Genomic DNA, 20,825 nt, shown 5'->3' on the forward strand with positions numbered 1-20,825 from the left:
TACCTCGTACCTGGCAACCTATGGATGTTTCTATCTCTCCCCTTCAGCTCTCTCTAGGAATCAATGGAGAGGGTATCCTCAGGTGAGGATTAACCAAAAATAAATAAACAAATAAAAGCACATTATTTTTTAAATGTTTAAAAATAGCTTATGCCTGGCAGGTGTGGCTCAGTGGTTGAGTGTCGACCTAAGAACCAAGAGGTCATGGTTTGATCCCGTCAGGGCACATGCCCCGGTTGCAGGATCAATCCCTAGTGTGGGCGTGTAGGAGGCAGCTGATCAATGCTTCTCTCTCATTATTGATATTTCTATTTCTCTTTCCTCTCTGATATCAATAAAAATATTTTTTAAAAAATAAGCTTCTTTCTGGCAGGGTATAATTACACTGAAGAGCAATCACAGAACTACTCATGCGTTTCAAGTTGACATTCTAGTATCTGCCTCTCCCCTCTGCTGCCCTTCACTCAGCCCCTTCACAGACCCAGGAGCTCTGCTTATGAGGTTCCAGATCTTCCAGATGTGTCACTCTTCTTACAACTGAAAATGACCAGATTGTAGTTTTACACACAAGGAGGGAGTAAGTTTGTTCAGGTCTAATTAATCAGTCTTAGCATCATATCCTGGGGACCTTTCCTTTGCTCATTTCTAAGATAGCAATCTCCCCAAAGGCTAAAGAAGGTTTCAGTTAAATTCCCCCTCCCCCCCAAATAAAAAATCCAATAAATACCCATGCTTAGCAAATTTTTACTTATTATTAGACCACTGGGTGAAATCAGGGTAGAACCAACTAATGGTAAAATAGACGTTTTATTTATTTGTATGTAAACTTATAAACCAACCAGCCAAACTGATACTATTGTCATGACAGCAAAATACAAAAAAAACATCTTCTACAAATACTTGAGTAATAAACAAATTAAAGGTTGTAGTAAAACAGCAAAAGGGGCAGAGGAAATCAGTGAAGCATATTATAGCTTAACCATTCACCTGAACTGAGGATTTTAACAAGACTTCCAATCCCAGAAAACATGAGTAATCCTTTATCACACACCTTTGTTCTTTTACTTTCTATTTTTGAAGTTAAGATTCTAGATCTAGAGTTATCCAAATACTAGATCTAGTATTATATCTAATTATCTATAGCCAGAGGCATCTTTTATCATTTGTCTAACAGCAGCAAGACTACAGAAGCCTTTTTACTTAGACTCCAGTCATACCCGACCCCCACCCTCCGAATTGGCACAGTAGGCATAATGAGAAGCAGCATATCAAGGCAGAGATACATAGAAAAATCCTAGGAGAGGTAATACAGCCACTGCCCAAACTGAGATTGAGTAATATACCCATCATCACGCTATGTTCATGGCTATGTGTTCGTGGACTCAGGCTATATGCTCATGGAATAATCTGGGAATAAATCCGTGGGTTGCTGGGTATCATAATACTTAGGGGCTTGCAGAATTGCATCATAGGTTTCCCCAGCAATTTCCAAGGAGGCCTCCAAATCACTGACAGGATTTTGCTGGAACTGGATCTGGGGCTGCAGGGCTTCCTCTCCATAACTAAGGAATTGGTTGTTCCAGGCCTGGTTGTTCCAAGCCTGATTATTCCAGGCTTGGGGACACCAGGTCTGACCATTCCAGGCAGGGTAGTTCCAAGATGGGCTGGTCCAGGAATGGTTGCTCCACATGGAAAGGTTTCCAGAAGCGTTCACCAGGCATCCCTGGTGACAGGAGGAGAGGCCCAGGTAGTCTGTAGTTGCTGAGCTCATCTGAAAGAGAAGGAGGGGCTCACTGAAAGGGTGCAGGAACATCCGAATCGTCTGCGGCTGGGGTTTTATGCTTCAGCAATAGACAAAACCAGAAAGCCACTGAAAGGAAAGAGCAGAATAAATACGTTTCCTGTTACCTGGGTCACACGATGGCTGTTCTTTGGCCAGTTGTATTTCTGCCACCTCTTACATTTCATTCTCTGGTTCTGGAACCAGGTCTTAATCTGTAGGAAAGCATAAAATAAGAGTAATGCAGATATGCTAGGGATCAAAGAATATTGTTAACATTTTTTCAACTGACAATTAAATACAACTATCAAAAGCTCAGGAATAAAATTTGGATTTCTAGTGTCTTTTTTAAAATCATGAACCAATATTCTATGAATGAATTTCCAAACCCCTCAAATCAGTTGGCTGCTTTTTGTATTATAAACCTAAAGTGCAATGCACATGTAAGTGTCTATTCATCTCCCTTTGGTTTACCCATGACATTGGTTACAGTTAATGGTAATCTGTTTGCAATAAAAAGTGCCCCCATATGAGCACATTACATATTTCATGATAATAGTGGTATTTTAATTCAGAATTATGAAACATACAATTATTTAGAAAATATCATTGTATTGCAGCACACAGTAAACTAAAATTTCCATGTTGTTTATAAACTTCAGTTAGAAAATGAGATCAGAGGGACAAGAATATTTATACCTGTTATAAAATCATGGAATAAACTTTCTAAGTATGGCACCAATGATTTAAAAAAAAACACCATAAAATATTTCACTAAATATAATACCAATAAATGTATGAAAAAATAAAAATGTATGAAAAATGATTAACCTCATTAGAAATCAAATGCACACAGATGAAAAACAAAAGATGCAATTTTTACTTTAATAAGAACCAGTGTTGGGGTTAGGGACTTCCTAACCTGGAAGATGGGAGTATATACCTCTTTTGATTAAGGCAAAATTGGAAACATTCTCACAATTTTGGTTTGTGCAACAGGGACAATGTTAAATAAATTGAGACAGTCATACAGTAGACTGTTTAATGAAAGATGGTTATGAAATATGTTACAAAAAATCCCATTTTCATGTTAAATTATCGGGGGCGGGGGTTTGCATAGAAACAGAGTGCATAGAAAGATGTTGGCAATGCTTATCTGCAAATTAGTTTTCTTTTTTTAAAATTTCTTATTGCAAAGACAACAACAAAACAGCCTCACCTGTTTGTAGCTAAGGTTCAGGATGCTGGAAAGTTCTTGCATCTGCTGGAGGCTGAGATACTTCTGTCTTTGAAATCTCTCATTGAGTACACAGAGCTGGGTCTGTGAGAAGACGGTTCGGATCTTCTGTTTCTTGACCTGGGCTTTCTCCTCCTTCCCTGTCCCGTTCTCTACAGAAGTGGGTGGTGTTGCGCTGGGACTGCTGGGACTGGGACTGGTGGAAGAATCAGGGCTGTTCTGAATAAGCTGGTCCATGGAGGAAGGAAGAGGAGAGACTGCTGGGAATAAAAATAACACTTTCCTCTAAAGCTTTTTAGATATTAAACTTGCAAATTTATTATTTTCTTTCTTTTTTTTTTTAATTTCAGAGAGGAAGGGAGAGGGAGAGAAGTAGAAACAGCAATGATGAGAGAATCATCAATCGGCTGCCTCCTGCACACCCCCATACCGGGGGATCAAGCCCACAACCCGGGCATGTGCCCCACCAGGGAATCGAACCGTGACCTCCAGGTTCATAGATCAATGTTCAACCACTGAGCAACACTGGCTGAGCACAAATTTATTATTTTCAAAGCACTTTTAAAATCCTCACAAGCTCAGAGCTAAGTAGTAACAATTTCTAAGCAACCCGAATAATAACTTGCCAACCTTTGTACAATCCAGTACGTGTACCAGCGTCACCACTTTATATACCATGGACATGGCTAATAATAATGGATATTGCCAACACAAAGGACATGGCTAATATTGCTGGGGAACAGAGTGGGACTCAAGCCTCTTTGACAACATCCTGGCTGTTCAAAAAGGTCAGAACAGATTACTTCACTGCCACCTACAGTGTCCCATGGTAACTTCCTTTTGTAATTTTTTAAAAAATATATTTTATTGATTTTTTACAGAGAGGAAGGGAAAGAGATAGAGAGCTAGAAACATCGATGAGAGAGAAACATCGATCAGCTGCTTCCTGCACATCTCCTACTGGGGATGTGCCCACAACCCAGGTACATGCCCTCGACCGGAATCGAACCTGGGACCCTTCAGTCCACAGGCCGATGCTCTATCCACTGAGCCAAACCAGTTTCGGCTCCTTTTGTAATTTTAATTATTATCTACATAATTTTTAAAACTGATCATCAGCTCTTTCAAGCCAGCACTGAGCCATGGACATCTCAGGATAACCCGCACATGCACCCCAAGACAGGGGGGCAAGAGGAAGCCCCAACAGGAGAAGTGAAAATAGGAGCTGAGACACCCTCTGCCAACACTAAGATTGCCCCCTCTCCTGCCCCCCCCTCCCCCCCGCCCCATAAACACACCATCCCTCTTTTGGGGAGGCAGCAAGTGCTGCGCCTTGAGGCTGGACATGGGCAACTTCTCCTGGGACTCAGGGTGTTGTACGCGGAAAAACAAAGATTACTGATGTTGTCCACAACACATCCCAACAACGAACTGGTACCCACCAAGACCTTAGTAAAGAAATGCATGGTGCTCATTACAGCACATCACACCGACAGTGGTACGGGTACCACTAGGTACCCGCCCCTGGGCCAAGTTAAGGAGGAAGAGAATTAAAAAACAACAACAACAACAACAAAACCGATCAGAGAGCTCTCTTCCTTGGCGCTGCCTACGGAGGTGGCAGCCATCTCCTGCTCGGCACCAAGGCTGCCCTCAGACCCCTCGTGAAACCCAAGATTGTCAAAAAGAGGACCAAGAAGTTCACCAGTCAGACCGATATGTCAAAATGAAGCGAAAATGGCGGAAACCCAGAGACATTGACAATAGGGTGCATAGAAGATGCAAGGGCCAGATCTTGATGCCCAACATTGGTTATGGGAGCAACAAGAAAACAAAGCACATGCTGTCCAGTGTCTTCCGGAAGTTTCTGGTCCGTAACATCAAGGAGCTTGAAGTGCTGCTGATGTGCAACAAATCTTACTGTGCTGAGACTGCTCACAACATCTCCTCAAAGAACCGCAAAGCCACTGTGGAAAGAGCAGCCCAGCTGGCCATCAGAGTCACCAATCCCAATGCCAGGCTGCACAGCGAAGAAAAGGAATAGATAGGTTGTGTACACATTGTATTTGCATTAACGAAATCATAAAGTTCTGCCGGAAAAAACAACAACACAAAAAACCCGATCAGAGAAAACTCAGAAGAAATATGGTAAAGGAGAAAGAATGTCAGAATCATCCATCTTTTAGAGAGCAGTTCCAGCAGGCAAGCTCCTGCACGCATCACTCCAAGCGCAGGCCAGTGCGGCCGCGCAGAAGGCTCTGTGTTGGAGGGCCAGGAGCTGGGGTGCCCGCTGAGGAAAAGCAAGACCCAGGAAGGCAAATAAAGCCTTCCTCCTGTCTTAGCTCATGGAATCCAGGTGTTTATTCTAAAAAAAATAAAATAAAAATATAAACCAATGATCCGACTCTGGAAATCCTAAAGTCAACAGTTTACTCACCATTTCTAAATACCAGGACTAACAGGACACGTGAGTTTCAACAGGCTTCCATTTCGACCCCCAGACTTTGTCCTTTTTTAAAATTTATCTTTATTGTTGAAAGTATTACAGATGTCCTCTTTGTTTTTTCCCCCTCATTTACCCTCTCCACCCGACTTAGTCTTTATTAGCTCTGAAACCTCATTTCCAAAATTATTCCTCCCTCACTCAGTTTATAGTTTTTAAATTATTATTTTTTAAATCCTCACTCAAAGACTCTTTTTTCTTCAGTGATGAGAGAGGGGAGAGAGAGAGAGAGAGAGAGAGAGAGAGAGAGAGAGAGAGAGAAATGGATCAGTTGCCTCCTCGGGTACCCCAACCGAGGATCGAACCCGAGGTCCACTGGTGCACGGGACGACGGTCTAACCACTGAACACACAAGGCAGGGCTAAGCTATTGTTTTGTACTATGTTAAAAGTGGCACTCTTGGGTAAAAGTTCGTTTAACTTTTTCATTTTTAACAAACTGATCTCTAAAAAAAAAAATGGTACCGGCTTTAAGTATCCCCAGCATTCCCCATACAGGTTTTGAAGCCAAACTGGGTATCACTTACAAACTCCAGCCACTTTGACTATCAGCAGATTAAATTATCCACCATAGAGTGGAATGAACACTTCTTTCGGATTGAGGAGATGTGAGCATCGCACATGCTCACAGAGCTGTAGAAAGGGAAAACATCTCAACAAGGTGGCATTTGTATAATTAGCCATGCCATTCCTGGCATTCCAGGAAGAGACGGACCTGGAAGGTGATGCTCACCACCAGACACCCTGCCCCCCACCCCAAGCTGTGCTGTTCCCACTTCTGACTTAGTAGTATTTACTGTTAATGTGTGTTCAGACGTAAGCATCAGTTTATTTACCGCAACGTATTTGTTTTCACTGTGTCTGCGCACAGAAGTTCTGAAACATGCAGCATACAGTTGATCTGAGTTCCACGTCCCCCAGTCCCAGCCCACAACCCAACACCTGGCACACAGGTGAAAGGGCATGCGCCACTAAATTATAACAGAAAGAGAGGTGTTGCCAGGATTAATAGGCAATGACACCTGCTTCTATAAATGGGCTGTAATTGCTCAAGAGGGAAAAGGATGACCCTTACCCACCACCCCCTTTCTTTCTTCCCTTCTCCCTTCAGGAACTCAGACTTTTGAGGATTCCGTTTTTTCTTACCAGTCTCTGTGTGGAGTGTCTCAGCAGATGACATTTGCAAGGATGCATAGTTTTCTTCAGGCTCATAAATCTCAGGCACTGGTGAAGGCTCCCTAGAATTGGATGATTCAGAGCAGGGCAGGCTTTGGGGATAAGCCGAATCCACACTCATGTTGCTGAGTTGAAGGAAAGAGAAAAAAACACCAAAGAGCTAGATTGTAAGAAAGACCCAGGCTTCAGTATTTAGCTAGAAGAGCTTAGAGAAATATGAAAATCTCCAGATGTAAAAGTATCAAAAAGATGGGAGGAAATGGGTCAGCTTTGCAGGGACAGGACCCGACCAGCCAATTTTGCAAAAAGATTTAAAAAAATTGGAGGCTCCCAATTTATAAAGGAGGCTCAACCAAATTTAGGCCCGCCCTCTTCTGGCAGCCCCACACACACCCACACACACCCTTGCGAATTCTCAGTTAATCCTGTCTGCCAGGCTCACCAAGGCCATTGTAATGCAAAAGGTAGCTGCGGAATAACCCAGACTGGGAGGGGAAGGAGAAAACGGGCCACCAGTGCAATGAACCCAGCAATCATATATTTCTAGATTCATCACGTTTCCACCTTTTAAAATCAAAGATGCACCTCCAGTTCCTGAGGCTACCTCAGGTGAATGAAACTCCCACCAGGAGAATTAATTCCTTGATCTTTAGACGCCTAGAAATCGGGCTAGATATGCAGAAGCTTCAACTGGCTCCAGTTTCCTCTTTGACTCACCCTGAGGTCACAATAAAACACACATTGTGTGTTAAATGGATGGCAAAAATAGTACTTTGTTTTCAACTTCCACTGAAGTTGCTTCTTGTTTTTTTAGCTTTCAGAAAGACGAGTTAGTCCTTCCAAATGGAGTGTTGTCTGGTTCTCACCGAAAGCCAGAGGAGAGAAGCTGCAAACGGCTAAGACTCTTTGGTGACCTGTTAGTAATTATGCGCGTACTATTACCAGGGAAGATTTTACCTTTGTGTACACGCGTTACTGGATAGAATCCTGGTTCAGCCACTTTAAAAAGGCTCAGTTTCCTCATCCATCAGTAGAGACAAAAGTACCTTCTCTGTGTTGCTGTAAGAATTAAAGAAAAGTGCTAAACGGTGGCTGCTAATAGAAATTACACCAGGATCCTGTGCCCCTGACCTTCAAGATTGAAATGACCTTTTGTAGTGATTTTTATTTAAATCCAGTGGCAAGGTGATAGAATGAAAGCACCACCTTTTAATTTTGCCCGGGGAATTACTCGATGTAAAATAATGAAATGTATTGACCACCCCAATTGGAAGGAGTTAAAGAAGGACAATCTGTAGGCAAATGATATTCCTATCGTGGACTTGCCGAAGTGTTTGTGATAGGCTCCTTTTAGAATCAATGGTTGCCCTCCTGTCTACCTCTTTCCCCCAAACAGTCATCATTTTCGGGTTTTCCCTCCCCTCTGCTGGCTCTTCCTTTAATCAGCTTTTTCTCCTCTGGCCTGGCAATCGGGTCATGTCTTCCAACCCACACTCCTTCCCCACACGGTGCTTTTTGGTATGCCTTCCGAAGGGACAGTCTTTAGAGTTGGGTTCCAGCACTAATATATTTATGACAACAATAATAACAGTCTACAGCAGCGGTTCTCAACCTGTGGGTCGCGACCCCTTCGGCGGTCGAGCAACCCTTTCACAGGGGTCGCCTAAGACCAACCTGCATATCAGATATTTACATTACGATTCATAACAGTAGCAACATTACAGTTATGAAGTAGCAACGAAAATACTTTTATGGTTGGGTCACAACATGAGGAACTGTATTTAAAGGGCCAGAAGGTTGAGAACCACTGTTCTACAGCGTTCAATTTTCCTCTCCATTTCCAAACTCAACATCCAAGAAATTTAAGATTTCTCTCCCTTTTTCAATCTCCCACCCCTACAATAAACCCTTAGCAAGTCGCAAGCATATATTTCCCTAAAATACAACTCTTGACTAATTGTCCCATGCACTCTGCTATTTGTGTCTCCACCTACAGCTGCTGGCTCTGCGCCTGTGCAAACTGGGTGGGTGTTTTTTTTTTTCACAATTCAAAGATGCTAACTTGCGAACCTAAGAATATTGCCGGGTCCAAGCAAGGGGGTGGAAATTCTATGTAACCTTTTCTTTGTCTTTGCAGACCACCATTCTGGAGCAGGAGGGTCTGGCATAGGGGAGTCAAGTACAGGTGGGTAGAAAGACATGGTGCTTCAGGCAGATGGCCTCTGTCTCATTAGAAAAAGGATAGGATTTCTTTAAAAGAGAGAATGCGAGGTAATGGATGTTAACTAAACTTATTGTGGTAATCATTTCGTGACATGTACATATATCAAATTATTATGTTGTAAACCTTAAACTAATTCAATGTTATATGTCAGTTTACATCTCAATAAAACTGAGGGGAAAAAATAAATAAAGAGGAGCACCTGACTTCCTGGCTCTCAATTAGCAGTTTGGCAAATGAGAGCGATCAAGGCCACCAGGTTGAGTTTTCCCGCAGCTCTCTAAACTGCGGGTACCAGCAGCTTTAAAGTTCTTTGCTGATGGGGGTCTCTGCATTGCTGATGGGGGTCTCTGCATGAAAGCCCGGGACAAATTCACCCCACCCCCCCGACCCGTGTTCCATTGTATCTAGTGGAAGAGCCTCCGGAATGAAAAACACAAAGGGAGGGGGTGGTAGCTAGAAGGCAGACTTACTGCATTCTTTGCCCAGGAAAGCAATTTGAATAAAGCCGAGAATGCTTCAGAAGCTGTCGGAGACATTGGTTTTGTTTGGGTAGACTGTATGGGTGGGGGAAGGGTGTGTTATAATGTGCTAGAGTCCAGGGCTGCAAATGTAAGTGACTCAATGAAACCCTTATTTTAGGTTTTATAGGCACACGTCGCAAATAATGTGGGTTCCATTCCAGACCACCACAATGAAACAAATGCCGCAATAACACGAGTTACACACATTTTTTGGTTTCTCAGTGCACATAAATGTTACATTTACTCCACTGTCACCTATTAAGTGTGCAATAACGTTACGTGTAAAATACAGTGTACATACATTAATTTAAAAATACATTTTGCTAACAATGTTAACCATCATCTGAGTGTTCAGCGAGTCATAATCTATTTTTTTAATTCTTTTAAAATTTATTTTTTTATTGAAGTAACATTGTTTACAACATTATACACGTTTCAGGTTTTCAACATTATAATTGAACATCTATGTGTTCTACATCATGCTCACTATCAAAAGTCTAGTTTCCAGGCATCACCATACAATTGAGCCTCTTTATCCTATTTCTATCTTGTTTACATTATTTCACTCCACCTACTAAGCTCATTCAATAAGTGACTAACAGTTCCTGGTTGATATATATATATATTGTAATTTAACAAACATCTATTGGCCAGGAAATATTTATTTATTTATTGCTCATTTTTTGAAATTACTAATATAGTAGAGAGACCAAGAAGAAGTGACCAGGAGTAAAAAAATACCTGTAAGTCTTTAATTGAATCTCCTCTTGTAATTAGTTTGCACTGTTCTGATGTTCCTCCTACTAACCTGGTGGTTCTCTCTCATTTTCCTTTCTGGTTCTTCCTTATCCCCGGTATACTGGAAAGCTTATTTCTCAAACCTCTTTTCTATTTACATATACTACATTGGTGATCTCATTCTGCCATAGAACTTTAAATGCTTTTGATTTTCTATATGCTTTTGACTTTCAAATGTATATCTTTTTTTTTTTTAAATATATTTTATTGATTTTTTACAGAATGGAAGAGAGAGGGATAGAGAGCTAGAAACATCGATGAGAGAGAAACATCGACCAGTTGCCTCCTGCACATCTCCTACTGGGGGTGTGCCCGCAACCAAGGCACATGCCCCTGACCAGAATCGAACCCGGGACCCTTCAGTCCGCAGGCCGACGCTCTATCCACTGAGCCAAACCGGTTTCGGCCAAATGTATATCTTTATCACAGAACTATTCCCCTATCTCAAGTTTCATACATCCAACTTCTTACTTTGTTGCAGAAGACCAAAGAAATACCAAGCACGCTTCATAGAGAAAGGGAGGGACACCGTTTATTAATACTAGTGGACTCCGGGAATAATTTCCAAATCAGAGTCAAGTAACACGCAGAGGGCTTCACTTTTTATAACCTTCTGGGGTCTTTTTCTTGCAGATATGGTTCTGCCCCCTTTTGTGGGCTTACAGGAAGGCCCCCAGGTGTTGGGGGTCCCCAGGCTATATCTGATTATCTGTCCTGGGGCCAGTGATAATGACTCCCCCCTCCCAGGGCAGTGCATTGTTCACAGTTTTTATGGCCTAACACGCCTTGCAAGACCAGTTTCCTCCTCATTCCCCGCCCCCCCCCCCCCCCATAAGCTTCTTTTAGCCTTGTGGAGCAACAACCACGGGATGTTATGGTGAACAGGGGTGACGACCGCTCTTAGCTACTTCCTGCTGAAAAGGGATGATGACCAAGGGGTTAGCATCCCGCTTCTTCCTCTCAGAGGGGTTTGTAGGGAGTTCTTCTGGTTTCAGGCAGGCAGAGGTAAGCAGTGGTCCCACATGCATAGAATGTTCCTGCAGGGGGCACCAGGGGTAGGTGGTGTTTTCAGCCTTGGGGGTATAGTTGCATAGTTCATCTGGAAGGTGACCTATTGGATGTTGGCCCTGCTTACTGCTGAAACAAATAAGAGCAACATTAGTTAGCTGCACATTGGCTGTGACAGGTCCTATCCAATACAATACCCCCCACCCCCCACCCCACGTGCATTTGGTAGTAGAGTCATAACATGTCGCAGGCTGATAAGTATAGCTAACAAAAATCTGGCTTCATTGGGTTTGCTCGTGGACTACCTGGTCAAGCATATTTGGGTAGCGAGTCTCTAAGCAAGGAGCAAAGTATGGCATGACAAGGTGTAATCCAACAATTTCTGATAAGGCCTTTGTTTTCTTGCTGTGTGGAAAGCAGTAATTTTATGGTGCTTTTGTGTCCCAGCAAGAACAGATGAGTTCTCCTCCAGGTACTAGTCTTGGAATCCACTGGCACTCATAAAAAGACAAAATAAGAATTATTAGATAAAACCAGTGATTATCCAGAAATACTAGAGCATGTTACGTTTGGAGATAAGAAAGAAAGATTAGTGTTATGGAGAATTCAGCAGGGTGTTATCTGAATTCCTTGGAGCAGGTTGCTCGGCCAGGTCTGCTGTCTTCTTGAGGGTGATCTCCAGGGGGTGTCTCTGGTCAGAGGTCACCTTCCACTCAGACTGGATGTCACTCGGCTGGTGGACTGCCTTCACCTGGGAGTGGTGGATCCAGGTGTTTAGTCCTGCAACCTCAAGAGCTGAGGGGGTGCTTAATATGACTGGATAGGGTCCCTTCCAGGTAGGCTTTGTTATGCCCAGATTTCAGGATCCCCAAGAAACCACACCAGGGAGCCAGCCATGTCCGATGCAAAGGCATAAGAGTCTGTATTCGAGCTAGCTCGGCTCCCTGGGAGGAGAAAGGGCTGTGGGCCTTTGCCGATTGGCCAGGTGCAAGTCGGTGTCTTGTTCCTGGGTGTGGCTAGCAGAGGATGGAGGGTGTAGCACTTACCCTGGGGCAAGATGGAGGGCATAGCCCTTACCCTGGGGCAAGATGGAAGGCCTAGCCTCACCTTTCATTCCCTCCTTGTCTTGGAACTTCCAGCTCAATCATGAGACGGACTGCATTTCTATTCCACGTTGCTAGAGGCCCGAACTGGGCACACAGAACTATCAACTGAACTATCCCTATATGCTTAACAAATGGGAAAGAAACCATTTTAGCTTTAGCAACTTCTATTGAAATAGGATTTTTCTTCTTAAAATTCCTCCATGGCTATCAAAAAGTCAAATTAAGATTAATTTATCTACTGTATTCAATGTGGCCTGATGTTTGCATAAACACAAGAATGGTAACTGATCACCTTTGCTGGAATCTCATGGTTGAATCTTAATGTGCCCCGTAGGGCCAGGAAGCCACGCCACCCAGCTGCCATCAGGCCGCCTGCAGTATCTGCTGAGTTAAGTGAATCCCTCACCTGTAGCAACTCCACCTGAGCCCACGCTCTAGGCTTTAAGGCCCATCTCAGTAGCCCTCCTACCCGTTGCGGCCCAGAGTGTGTGGGGGTTCCGCAGGGACGCAGAGGCCTCTTTACTGCTCCCCTTCTACTCTGACCAACCGCCAGTGATGGTAGGGCATGGGCCTGACGCTCCAGCGCCAGCCATCTTCAGGGCTCCCAAGCAGGATACCAGGCTTTCTTCATGGCATTTTCACTGGCTTTAAGTCTTTAGAGCTCAGACAGGGCTCTTTAAAACATGATACTCCAGTCAAAGTTTTCCGTTAATAAAACCACTATTAGGAACCAGTCTTATTGAATCTATGCAAAGAAATGTATTGCCATGACTTATTTAGCATTGCCAATATTTCAGAGGAATTATATAAGGAGAAAAACATACTAATCTGCTCTAAGATTTTCTAACTTTCCTTGCCAATTCCTTTTAACAAAACAGTAACTATTGGCATTAAACCTTCTTTCTATGCATAACCATGCCTCAGACCTTCTATTCCAACTACCCCTGACATGGGCATGGTTACGCAGGCCTGCAAGACAGTATACAGGCTGCCAACCGTCAACTGTCTCTCAACAGAGACCAAAACCTGATGGGCACTCTTCCCTGCCCAGTTGGGTACCTGCCCTCTTGGCAGCTAGACACCCTTTACTTTGTGGGCTCACCCCACACAGTTCCCTTCCAGGATAGCCAACATACATTCAAACCTGCAAGAGAATCAAAGGTCAATATAACATATCAATACAATGACTAAAGTCTATTCTTGACCTTCCTATAAATTGTCTTGTCTCTTTGGAGCCATGTCCAGGAAGATGCAGGCATCATCTAAGTCCATTATACGGTATTGTGGGGGCTCCCGGTAGCAGGAGTGATCTCAAGCAATGTTACCAGCATCAGGCAGGTCGAGCACACCGTAGCTTGAGCTTGAGCGGGTGGCGTTGATCTCGATCGACGCTCCATTTGGTGACGAAGTCTTCCCAGATCATGGATGGGTCCGCTGGCTGGACGTGAGTGTGATGGACCCAGGTTGCGACGCCGTCTACCTTGAGAGCGGTGGGGGTTGTCAGCACCACAGTGTAGAGACACTTCCAACGTGGCTCCAGGGTCTCCCGGCGGTGCCTTCTGTCGTAGACCCAATCTCCTGGTCTCTGCTGATGAGGAGTTGGGGTTGGGCTGGTCTCGTACAGATCCTAGGGCCCGTTGCCTTCCTTTCACAGGCAGGTGGAAGGGCCCATGAAATCTCTGCCCTGAGGAACTCTGAGCCCCACCCTTAAATGTCCCAATCAGACTAGAAAAGCCACAAATACCTTTTAAATCTACCCCAGAATTCCAAAATCCCAACCCAGCACAGAATATCACATAGCAAACCAAAGTTCCCAGCAAACAAACAGGCAGAGATGTTTACTAGTTAGGCGGGCCGATTCCACCTCTGACAGAGAGCAAGCGCCCTTAGGGAAAGATCCCAGCGGCCACTCAGGGCGCAATGCTATCGGTCAGAGCACTCAGCCTCAAAGAAATCAAGCGTGTGGTCTTTTTTTTAGACACAAACAGAAATTTCACTAGCTAAACAATTTTCAATAAACACAGATAACATTTCCCATTAAAAACTTTGAATCATCACAGGAGAACACAAAACAAAACAGAAATAAACAAAAACACTTTTACACAGGTGCATGCCACATTTACAGCACAAAATACCAACAGATAACCTAGTTTGATTAACATATTATCTAGAGCCCTTGGGTAACCTGGGTCAAACTTAGGCATGCCATCCAAACTACAGTCCTGGGTCTCCAGAACACTGAGTTGATAAGTTAACTGGAGCCCTCTGATCCTGGGACAGCTGCACTGTCCCTCCCAGGCAAAGGAAAAATGTGCCCTCTAAGCCCAGTATGAAACCACAGTTTCTACCTGAAATAATCATACTTTACTTTAGAAATTGGATTACTGCTATTAGTCCTTTTTAAAGACTTTGACATATTAAATAAATCCGAGAGGCGAGCACACTTCCTGCCCCATAAAACTCCACCTTAAAGCTCCACCCTTGACTAAATCAGAGGGAGGGGCCTTTGCTGTTTCAAGATGGCGGCCCCCAGGGGAACAGCAAGTCATGTGGCTGACATGGTGGCTGCCAAGTCATGCAGCCCAAAATGGTGGCTGTCTACATTGTTTTTTTGCAAATCAGGACCAATAAGCAAAGGCATTTAGTTACCACAATTACACAATTTTTCCCAATTCAATCCGAACCTTAAACTTTTAGCTGGCAAGTCAAAATATTCAGCATTTCTCAATCAGTAACATCTTTAAGAGTAAACTTTACTTTTTACTTTCAAGCGGCTCTGGAAAACCACATTTGAGCCTTGCAAAACAGGTTCTGGCCTACCTGGTCTTTTCAGACGTAAATTGACCACATTCTTTAAGATTTTGCTACAGGCAGGAGGCGACTATCCCCTTTCTCCATTAAGAACAACCTTTAAAAACTGTTCTTTATTATGGAAATGCCAATCCTGCTGCTAAAATCTAGCTGGCATATTTTTTTGGAGGGTGGGGAGGAGGTAAATGATCAGTCTTGAGCTCCATCCTGCACATCTACAAAGAGACTCTAGCTCAAAACTCTATCCAAAATCGGACAGTGCACGCATTAGTTTTAAGCCAGCTTTTCTCTCTACACGTGCACAGAAATCCCAGACGCATTTACTTGGGGAGGGGGTGACCTCTTTTCACAGATCCTCACTCAGACGCCCGCCCGACTGAAGTCGTGGAGCCACACAAAGGAGGGGAGAGGGCAGGCCCCCTCCCTCCACACTCGCACACTTTCACCAGACATTCACTCAGAGTTTAAACAATAACAACTTCCCAACTCCTGAGGGAGCTCTACAGCCTCCCCCAATCTCCTTGAAATGATCAATCACAATACCCAAAGGAGCAGTCTGAGTCCGTCCCATAACATCCGTCCAGTAAGTCCACAGAAAATAGAAAAACACAGACACAGACAAACAGAGGGCCCCAAAGAACAGCCTTCCAACTCCATGGAAGCAACTAGACGATGGCCTTACGCCAAACCGGCGGGAGCGACCCGCCTCGTCTCAAATCTGTGAGGGGAATACACATCCCTCAAATCTGTGAGGGGAATACACATCCCTCGTGAGGGGTATACGCATCCCTCCTGGTGAGTGGAACGTCTTCCAACTCTCCCCGGCCCATGGTCCTTCAGCAGTGCGTCCACCTAGACCGCTTCGGGCACTACAGAATTTCAGAAGTGAGCTCACACAGGACAGATAAAGAACAAGTCCCTGAACAGAGGCAGTAGAAAACTGCCTAGGAATGCTTCTCTTCTACCTTTTTTAAAAGATAGGCCAGATTCGAACCCTTAGCCAGTCCGAGTTTTGACGGTGAGTACCATCTAGAAGCCATTCCTCCAGATACAGGACAAGTCCCTTAGATATAACATATATCACACAGAACAGAATACACAACACACAGACACTTACCGTGGTCAGTCAGACTCTCCGTATTGGGGGGGTGTCCCTCGATGGTTTTGGGGATCCCGGACGAGCCCCCAAATGTTATGCTCAGATTTCAGGATCCCCAAGAAACCACACCAGGAAGCCAGCCATGTCCGATCCAAAAGCATAAGAGTCTGTATTCGAGCTAGCTCGGCTCCCCCACCTCGCCGACACAGCAGCAGGAAGCAGAGAGAGAGAACTCTGTGTGGAGAGGGGTTTTATAGGGGGTTGGAGTAAGGGGAGGAGAAAGGGCTGTGGGCCTTGCCGATTGGCCAGGCGCAAGTCTGTGTCTTGTTCCTGGGTGTGGCTAGCAGAGGATGGAGGGTGTAGCACTTACCCTGGGGCAAGATGGAGGGCATAGTCCTTACCCTGGGGCAAGATGGAGGGCCTAGCCCTTACCCTGGGGCAAGATGGAGGGCCTAGCCCTCGCCCTTTCAGCTTGAGGGGTACCTTTTCATAATCCTTTACCCAAACCTGGTCTCCAGGTTTATAAGGATGTACAGCTGTTCCTAGAGAGATGAGTAGTCGGTCAATAACCCACCTGTGGACCTCAAAGACAGTTTTTTCAAGTCCTGTAGTTGTTTCTGGATTTCTAAGTTCTCTATTTCCCCCAAATCTCCCTTTGGAAGAATTAAGGGAGGGGGTCTACCATATAGAATTTCAAAGGGAGAGAAACCTACCCTGGCCCTTGGTGCACAGCGTACCCGCAGGAGTACAAGAGGCAAGATATCTGTCCAGGGAAAAGTTGTCTCTTGGCATAGCTTAGCCATAGGCTGCTTTAGAGTCCAGTTCATGCGCTCACCTTCCCTGAACTCTGAGGCCTGTAAGCTGTATGTAGATTCTATTTAATTCCTAAAGCCTTGGCTACCTGTTGTACTATTTCTGCTAAAAAGGCTGGGCCATTATCGGACCCTATGGTCAGAGGCATTCCATATCGTGGAATTATATCCTTCAGCAATGCCTTAGTGAATTCTCTTGCCTTTTCAGTGCAAGTGGGATATGCCTCGACCAACCTGAAAAGGTGCAAACACAGACTAGCAGGTATTTACTCCCTCTACTAGGCCCTATTTCTGTAAAATCTACTTCTAAGTCCTGAAAAGGAGCTTTCCCACAGCACTGAACTCCTATCGGTCCCACAGGACCCTGTTTAGCATTGTTCTGAGCACAGAGGAGGCAATGCTGAGAGACTGAAGCACACAAGGAGGGTAGATGGGCAATTAGGTAGTTCCTGCCTAACAAAGCTTCTAAGGCAGCGTTTCCTAAATGAGTGAGTTCATGCTGCTCGAGGACTACCTGATGGGCTAACTGTTCTGGGATATAGACCCTATGCTCTGGGAGTATCCACCAGCCTTCCATTGTTCTCTTGCCCCCTTCTTTCTGGGCCCATTTCTCTTCCTGAGGAGTGTATTTTGGAGGTTCAGGTAATTCGGGGGCCAACATGATCCATGCCGGTGCTGCTTGTTCTTTAGCAGCCAGCTTGGCTGGGGCATCAGCATGCTGGTTTCCTTCTGATACTGAGTCTTTTCCTTCCTGGTGGCCTTTGCAATGGATGACGGCTATTTCCTTAGATTCCCAGACTGCTTCTAGTAACTTTAAAATCTCATTCTGATTTTTTATTCCTTTTCCTCCTGCTGTCAAGTGGCCCTTTCCTTATAAATGGCCCCATGGACATGCAGGGTAGCAAAGGCATAGCGCAAGTCAGTCTAGATGTTGACATGCTTATTCTTACTGAGTGCTAGGACTCTTACTAGGGCCCAAAGTTCTGCCATCTTGCGCTGACCATCCTTCAGGCAGGGCCTGTGCTTCAGTTGTCTCAAAGTTTGATACCACTGCATATCCGGCTCGTCTTTTTCCTTCATCTAAGAAGCTGCTGCCGTCTGTGAACAATACCAAGTCCACGTTTTGCAGGGGCCTATCCCTTAGGTCTGGCCGGCTAGAATAAACCTTCTCTAGGACTTCTAGGCAATCATGCTCAGGGGTCCCCTCAGCAATGGGTAGAAAGGTGGAGGTCAATTCCTCCCAGTGATACCTACAACAATCAAGGCTTAACTACAACAAGACCGCGCACAAAGCCCACAAAGGGGTGCACCAAGAGTGTCCACCTCAGGTAATTGGGGAGGCTGAGTCACTGGGCCCTATAGGACACCTAGCACTCTACCAACACAGGGACGCAGCCAAAATGCGGAGACAAAGAAACAGGTCACAAATGACAGAAATGAAGGAAAGCAAACTACTAGATATAGAGTTTAAAACCAAACTTTGAAGGTTTTTCAAGAATTCTCTAGAAACAACTGATAAACTTAGTGAGAACCTCAAGAAATCTAGTGAGACCCTCAAGGTTATGAAAAAGGACCAACTAGAAATTAAGCATACACTGACTGCAATAAAGAATATTATACAGAGTTCCAATAGCAGACTAGAAGATCGCAAGAATCAAGTCAAAGATTTGAAATACGAAGAAGCAAAAGAACACCCAACTGGAAAAACAAAAAGAAAAAAGAATCCAAAAATATGAAGATAGTGTAAGGAACCTCTGGGACAACTTCAAGCGTACCAACATCCGAATTATGGGGGTGCCAGAAGAAGAGAGAGAGCAAGATATTGAAAACCTATTTGAAGAAATAATGACAGAAAACTTCCCCCACCTGGTGAAAGAAATAAACTTACAAGTCCAGGAAGTGCAGAGAACCCAAAACAAAAGGAATCTAAGGAGTACCACACCAAGACACATCATAATTAAAATGCCAAGAGCAAAAGACAAAGAGAGAATCTTAAAAGCAACAAGAGAAAAAAGTCAGTTACCTACAAGGGAGTACCCATACGACTGTCAGCTGATTTCTCAACAGAAACTTTGCAGGCCAGAAGGGAGTGGCAAGAAATATTCAAAGTGATGAATACCAAGAACCTACAACCAAGACTACTTTATCCAGCAAAGCTATCATTCAGAAGTGAAGGTCAGATAAAGAGCTTCACAGATAAGGAAAAGCTAAAGGAGTTCATCACCACTAAACCAGTATTATATGAAATGCTGAAAGGTATCCTTTAAGAAGAGGAAGAAGAAGAAAAAAGTAAAAGTACAAATTATGAACAACAAATACACATCTATCAACAAGTGAATCTAAAAATCAAGTGAATAAATAATCTGATGAACAGAATAAACTGGTGAATATAATAGAATTAGGGGCATAGAAAGGGAGTGGACTGACTATTCTCGGGTGGGGGGGAAGGAGTGTAGGGGGTGTGGGAAGAGACTGGACAAAAATCTTACACCTATGGATGAGGACAGTGAGGGGGGGGGGCGGGTTAAGGGCAGAGGGTGGGGTGAGATCCCGGGTGGAGGGGAGCTTGGGGGGTTGCAGAGAGAAAACTGTATAATCTGAACAATAAAGATTTAATTTATAAAAAGGAGTAGGGGAGTTCTTGAACCCTTGTGGCAGTCTGGTCCAGGTGAACTGCTCCTTGGGGCCTGTAGTTGGGTTTTCCCATTCGAAAGCAAAGAGAGGCTGACTGGAAGGTGCTAATCAAAGACAGAAAAAGGCATCTTTCAGATCTAGGCATGTAAACCATTCCGCCTCTGATGGGATGAGTCCCAGAAGAGTGTAGGGGTTCGGCAGTGCTGAATGCAGGGTTTTAACAGCCTCATTAACAGCCTGTAGATCCTGCACCAGGTGGTAGCCATTAGTCCCAGGCTTTTTGACAGGAAAGAGAGGTGTGTTCCATGGAGACCTGCATTGTTTAACAATGCCCCCACTGAAGCAGCCGTTCTAAGTGGACCTGGATTCCTAGGCGTGCTTCCCTTGGAATTGGATATTGGCGGATTTTAACAGGATGTGCCCCAGGCTTGAATTTGATTAGCACCAGGGCGTGGTCTGAAAGGGTGAGGACTACGCCCTCCATCTTGCCCCAGGTTAAAGGCTACGCTCTCCATCTTACCCTGGATCCTCCATTTTTGGGCAGCCATGTGCTCGGCAAGGCTTCTTCCCAGAAGCCCAAGCCTCTGCTAGCCACACCCAGGACTTCTTTAAACTAACCAATGGCAATCCTCAAACAGCGATGGCCCGAATTGTGTAATAAGACACCGACTTGCGCCTGGCCAATCGGCAGGGCCCACAGTCCTTTCTCCTCCCCTTACTCCAACCCCCTATAAAACCCCTCTTCCCACAGGGCTAGCTCTCTCTCTGCCACTTGCTTGCTGCGCCAGTAAAGACGGTAGGGGAGCCAAAGCCTGGGCTTTGAATAAAGACTTCTTTATGCTTTTGCATTGGGACACGGCTGGGCTCCCCTGGGGTGGTTTCTTTGGGGGATCCTTGAAATCTGGGCATAAACATTTGGGGGATCCCTGAAAATCTGGGGTATAACATTTTGGGGGCTTGTCCCGCGATTCCCCAAGACCCCTCGAGGGGACGCCCCGATCCAGAGAAGTCTGACTGAACGCAGTAAGTGACTGGGGGGTGAGGATTCCTGTTCTGGGGGTAAAATGATCTGTCCTGCGCGAGCTCCGCCTTCTGAAAATCTGGAGGTTCCCGAAAG

At 44.7% G+C, this 20,825-nt stretch overlaps 1 protein-coding gene and 1 pseudogene across 1 annotated transcript; one reads left to right on the forward strand and one right to left on the reverse strand.

Annotated features, from left to right (window-relative positions):
* Positions 1-1,366: 1,366 nt before the first annotated feature.
* Positions 1,367-6,816, reverse strand: LOC102422569 (homeobox protein NANOG-like). The gene is given in 4 exon segments (XM_014449902.1): positions 1,367-1,771; positions 1,909-1,995; positions 3,000-3,274; positions 6,666-6,816. Coding segments are annotated over 4 exon segments (918 nt in total).
* LOC106695524 lies at positions 3,713-5,061 on the forward strand (annotated as a pseudogene).
* Positions 6,817-20,825: the final 14,009 nt, after the last annotated feature.

The sequence above is a fragment of the Myotis lucifugus genome, unplaced genomic scaffold (genome assembly GCF_000147115.1).
Source record: "Myotis lucifugus unplaced genomic scaffold, Myoluc2.0 scaffold_1520, whole genome shotgun sequence".
In the NCBI taxonomy this organism is placed as follows: Eukaryota; Metazoa; Chordata; class Mammalia; order Chiroptera; family Vespertilionidae; genus Myotis; species Myotis lucifugus.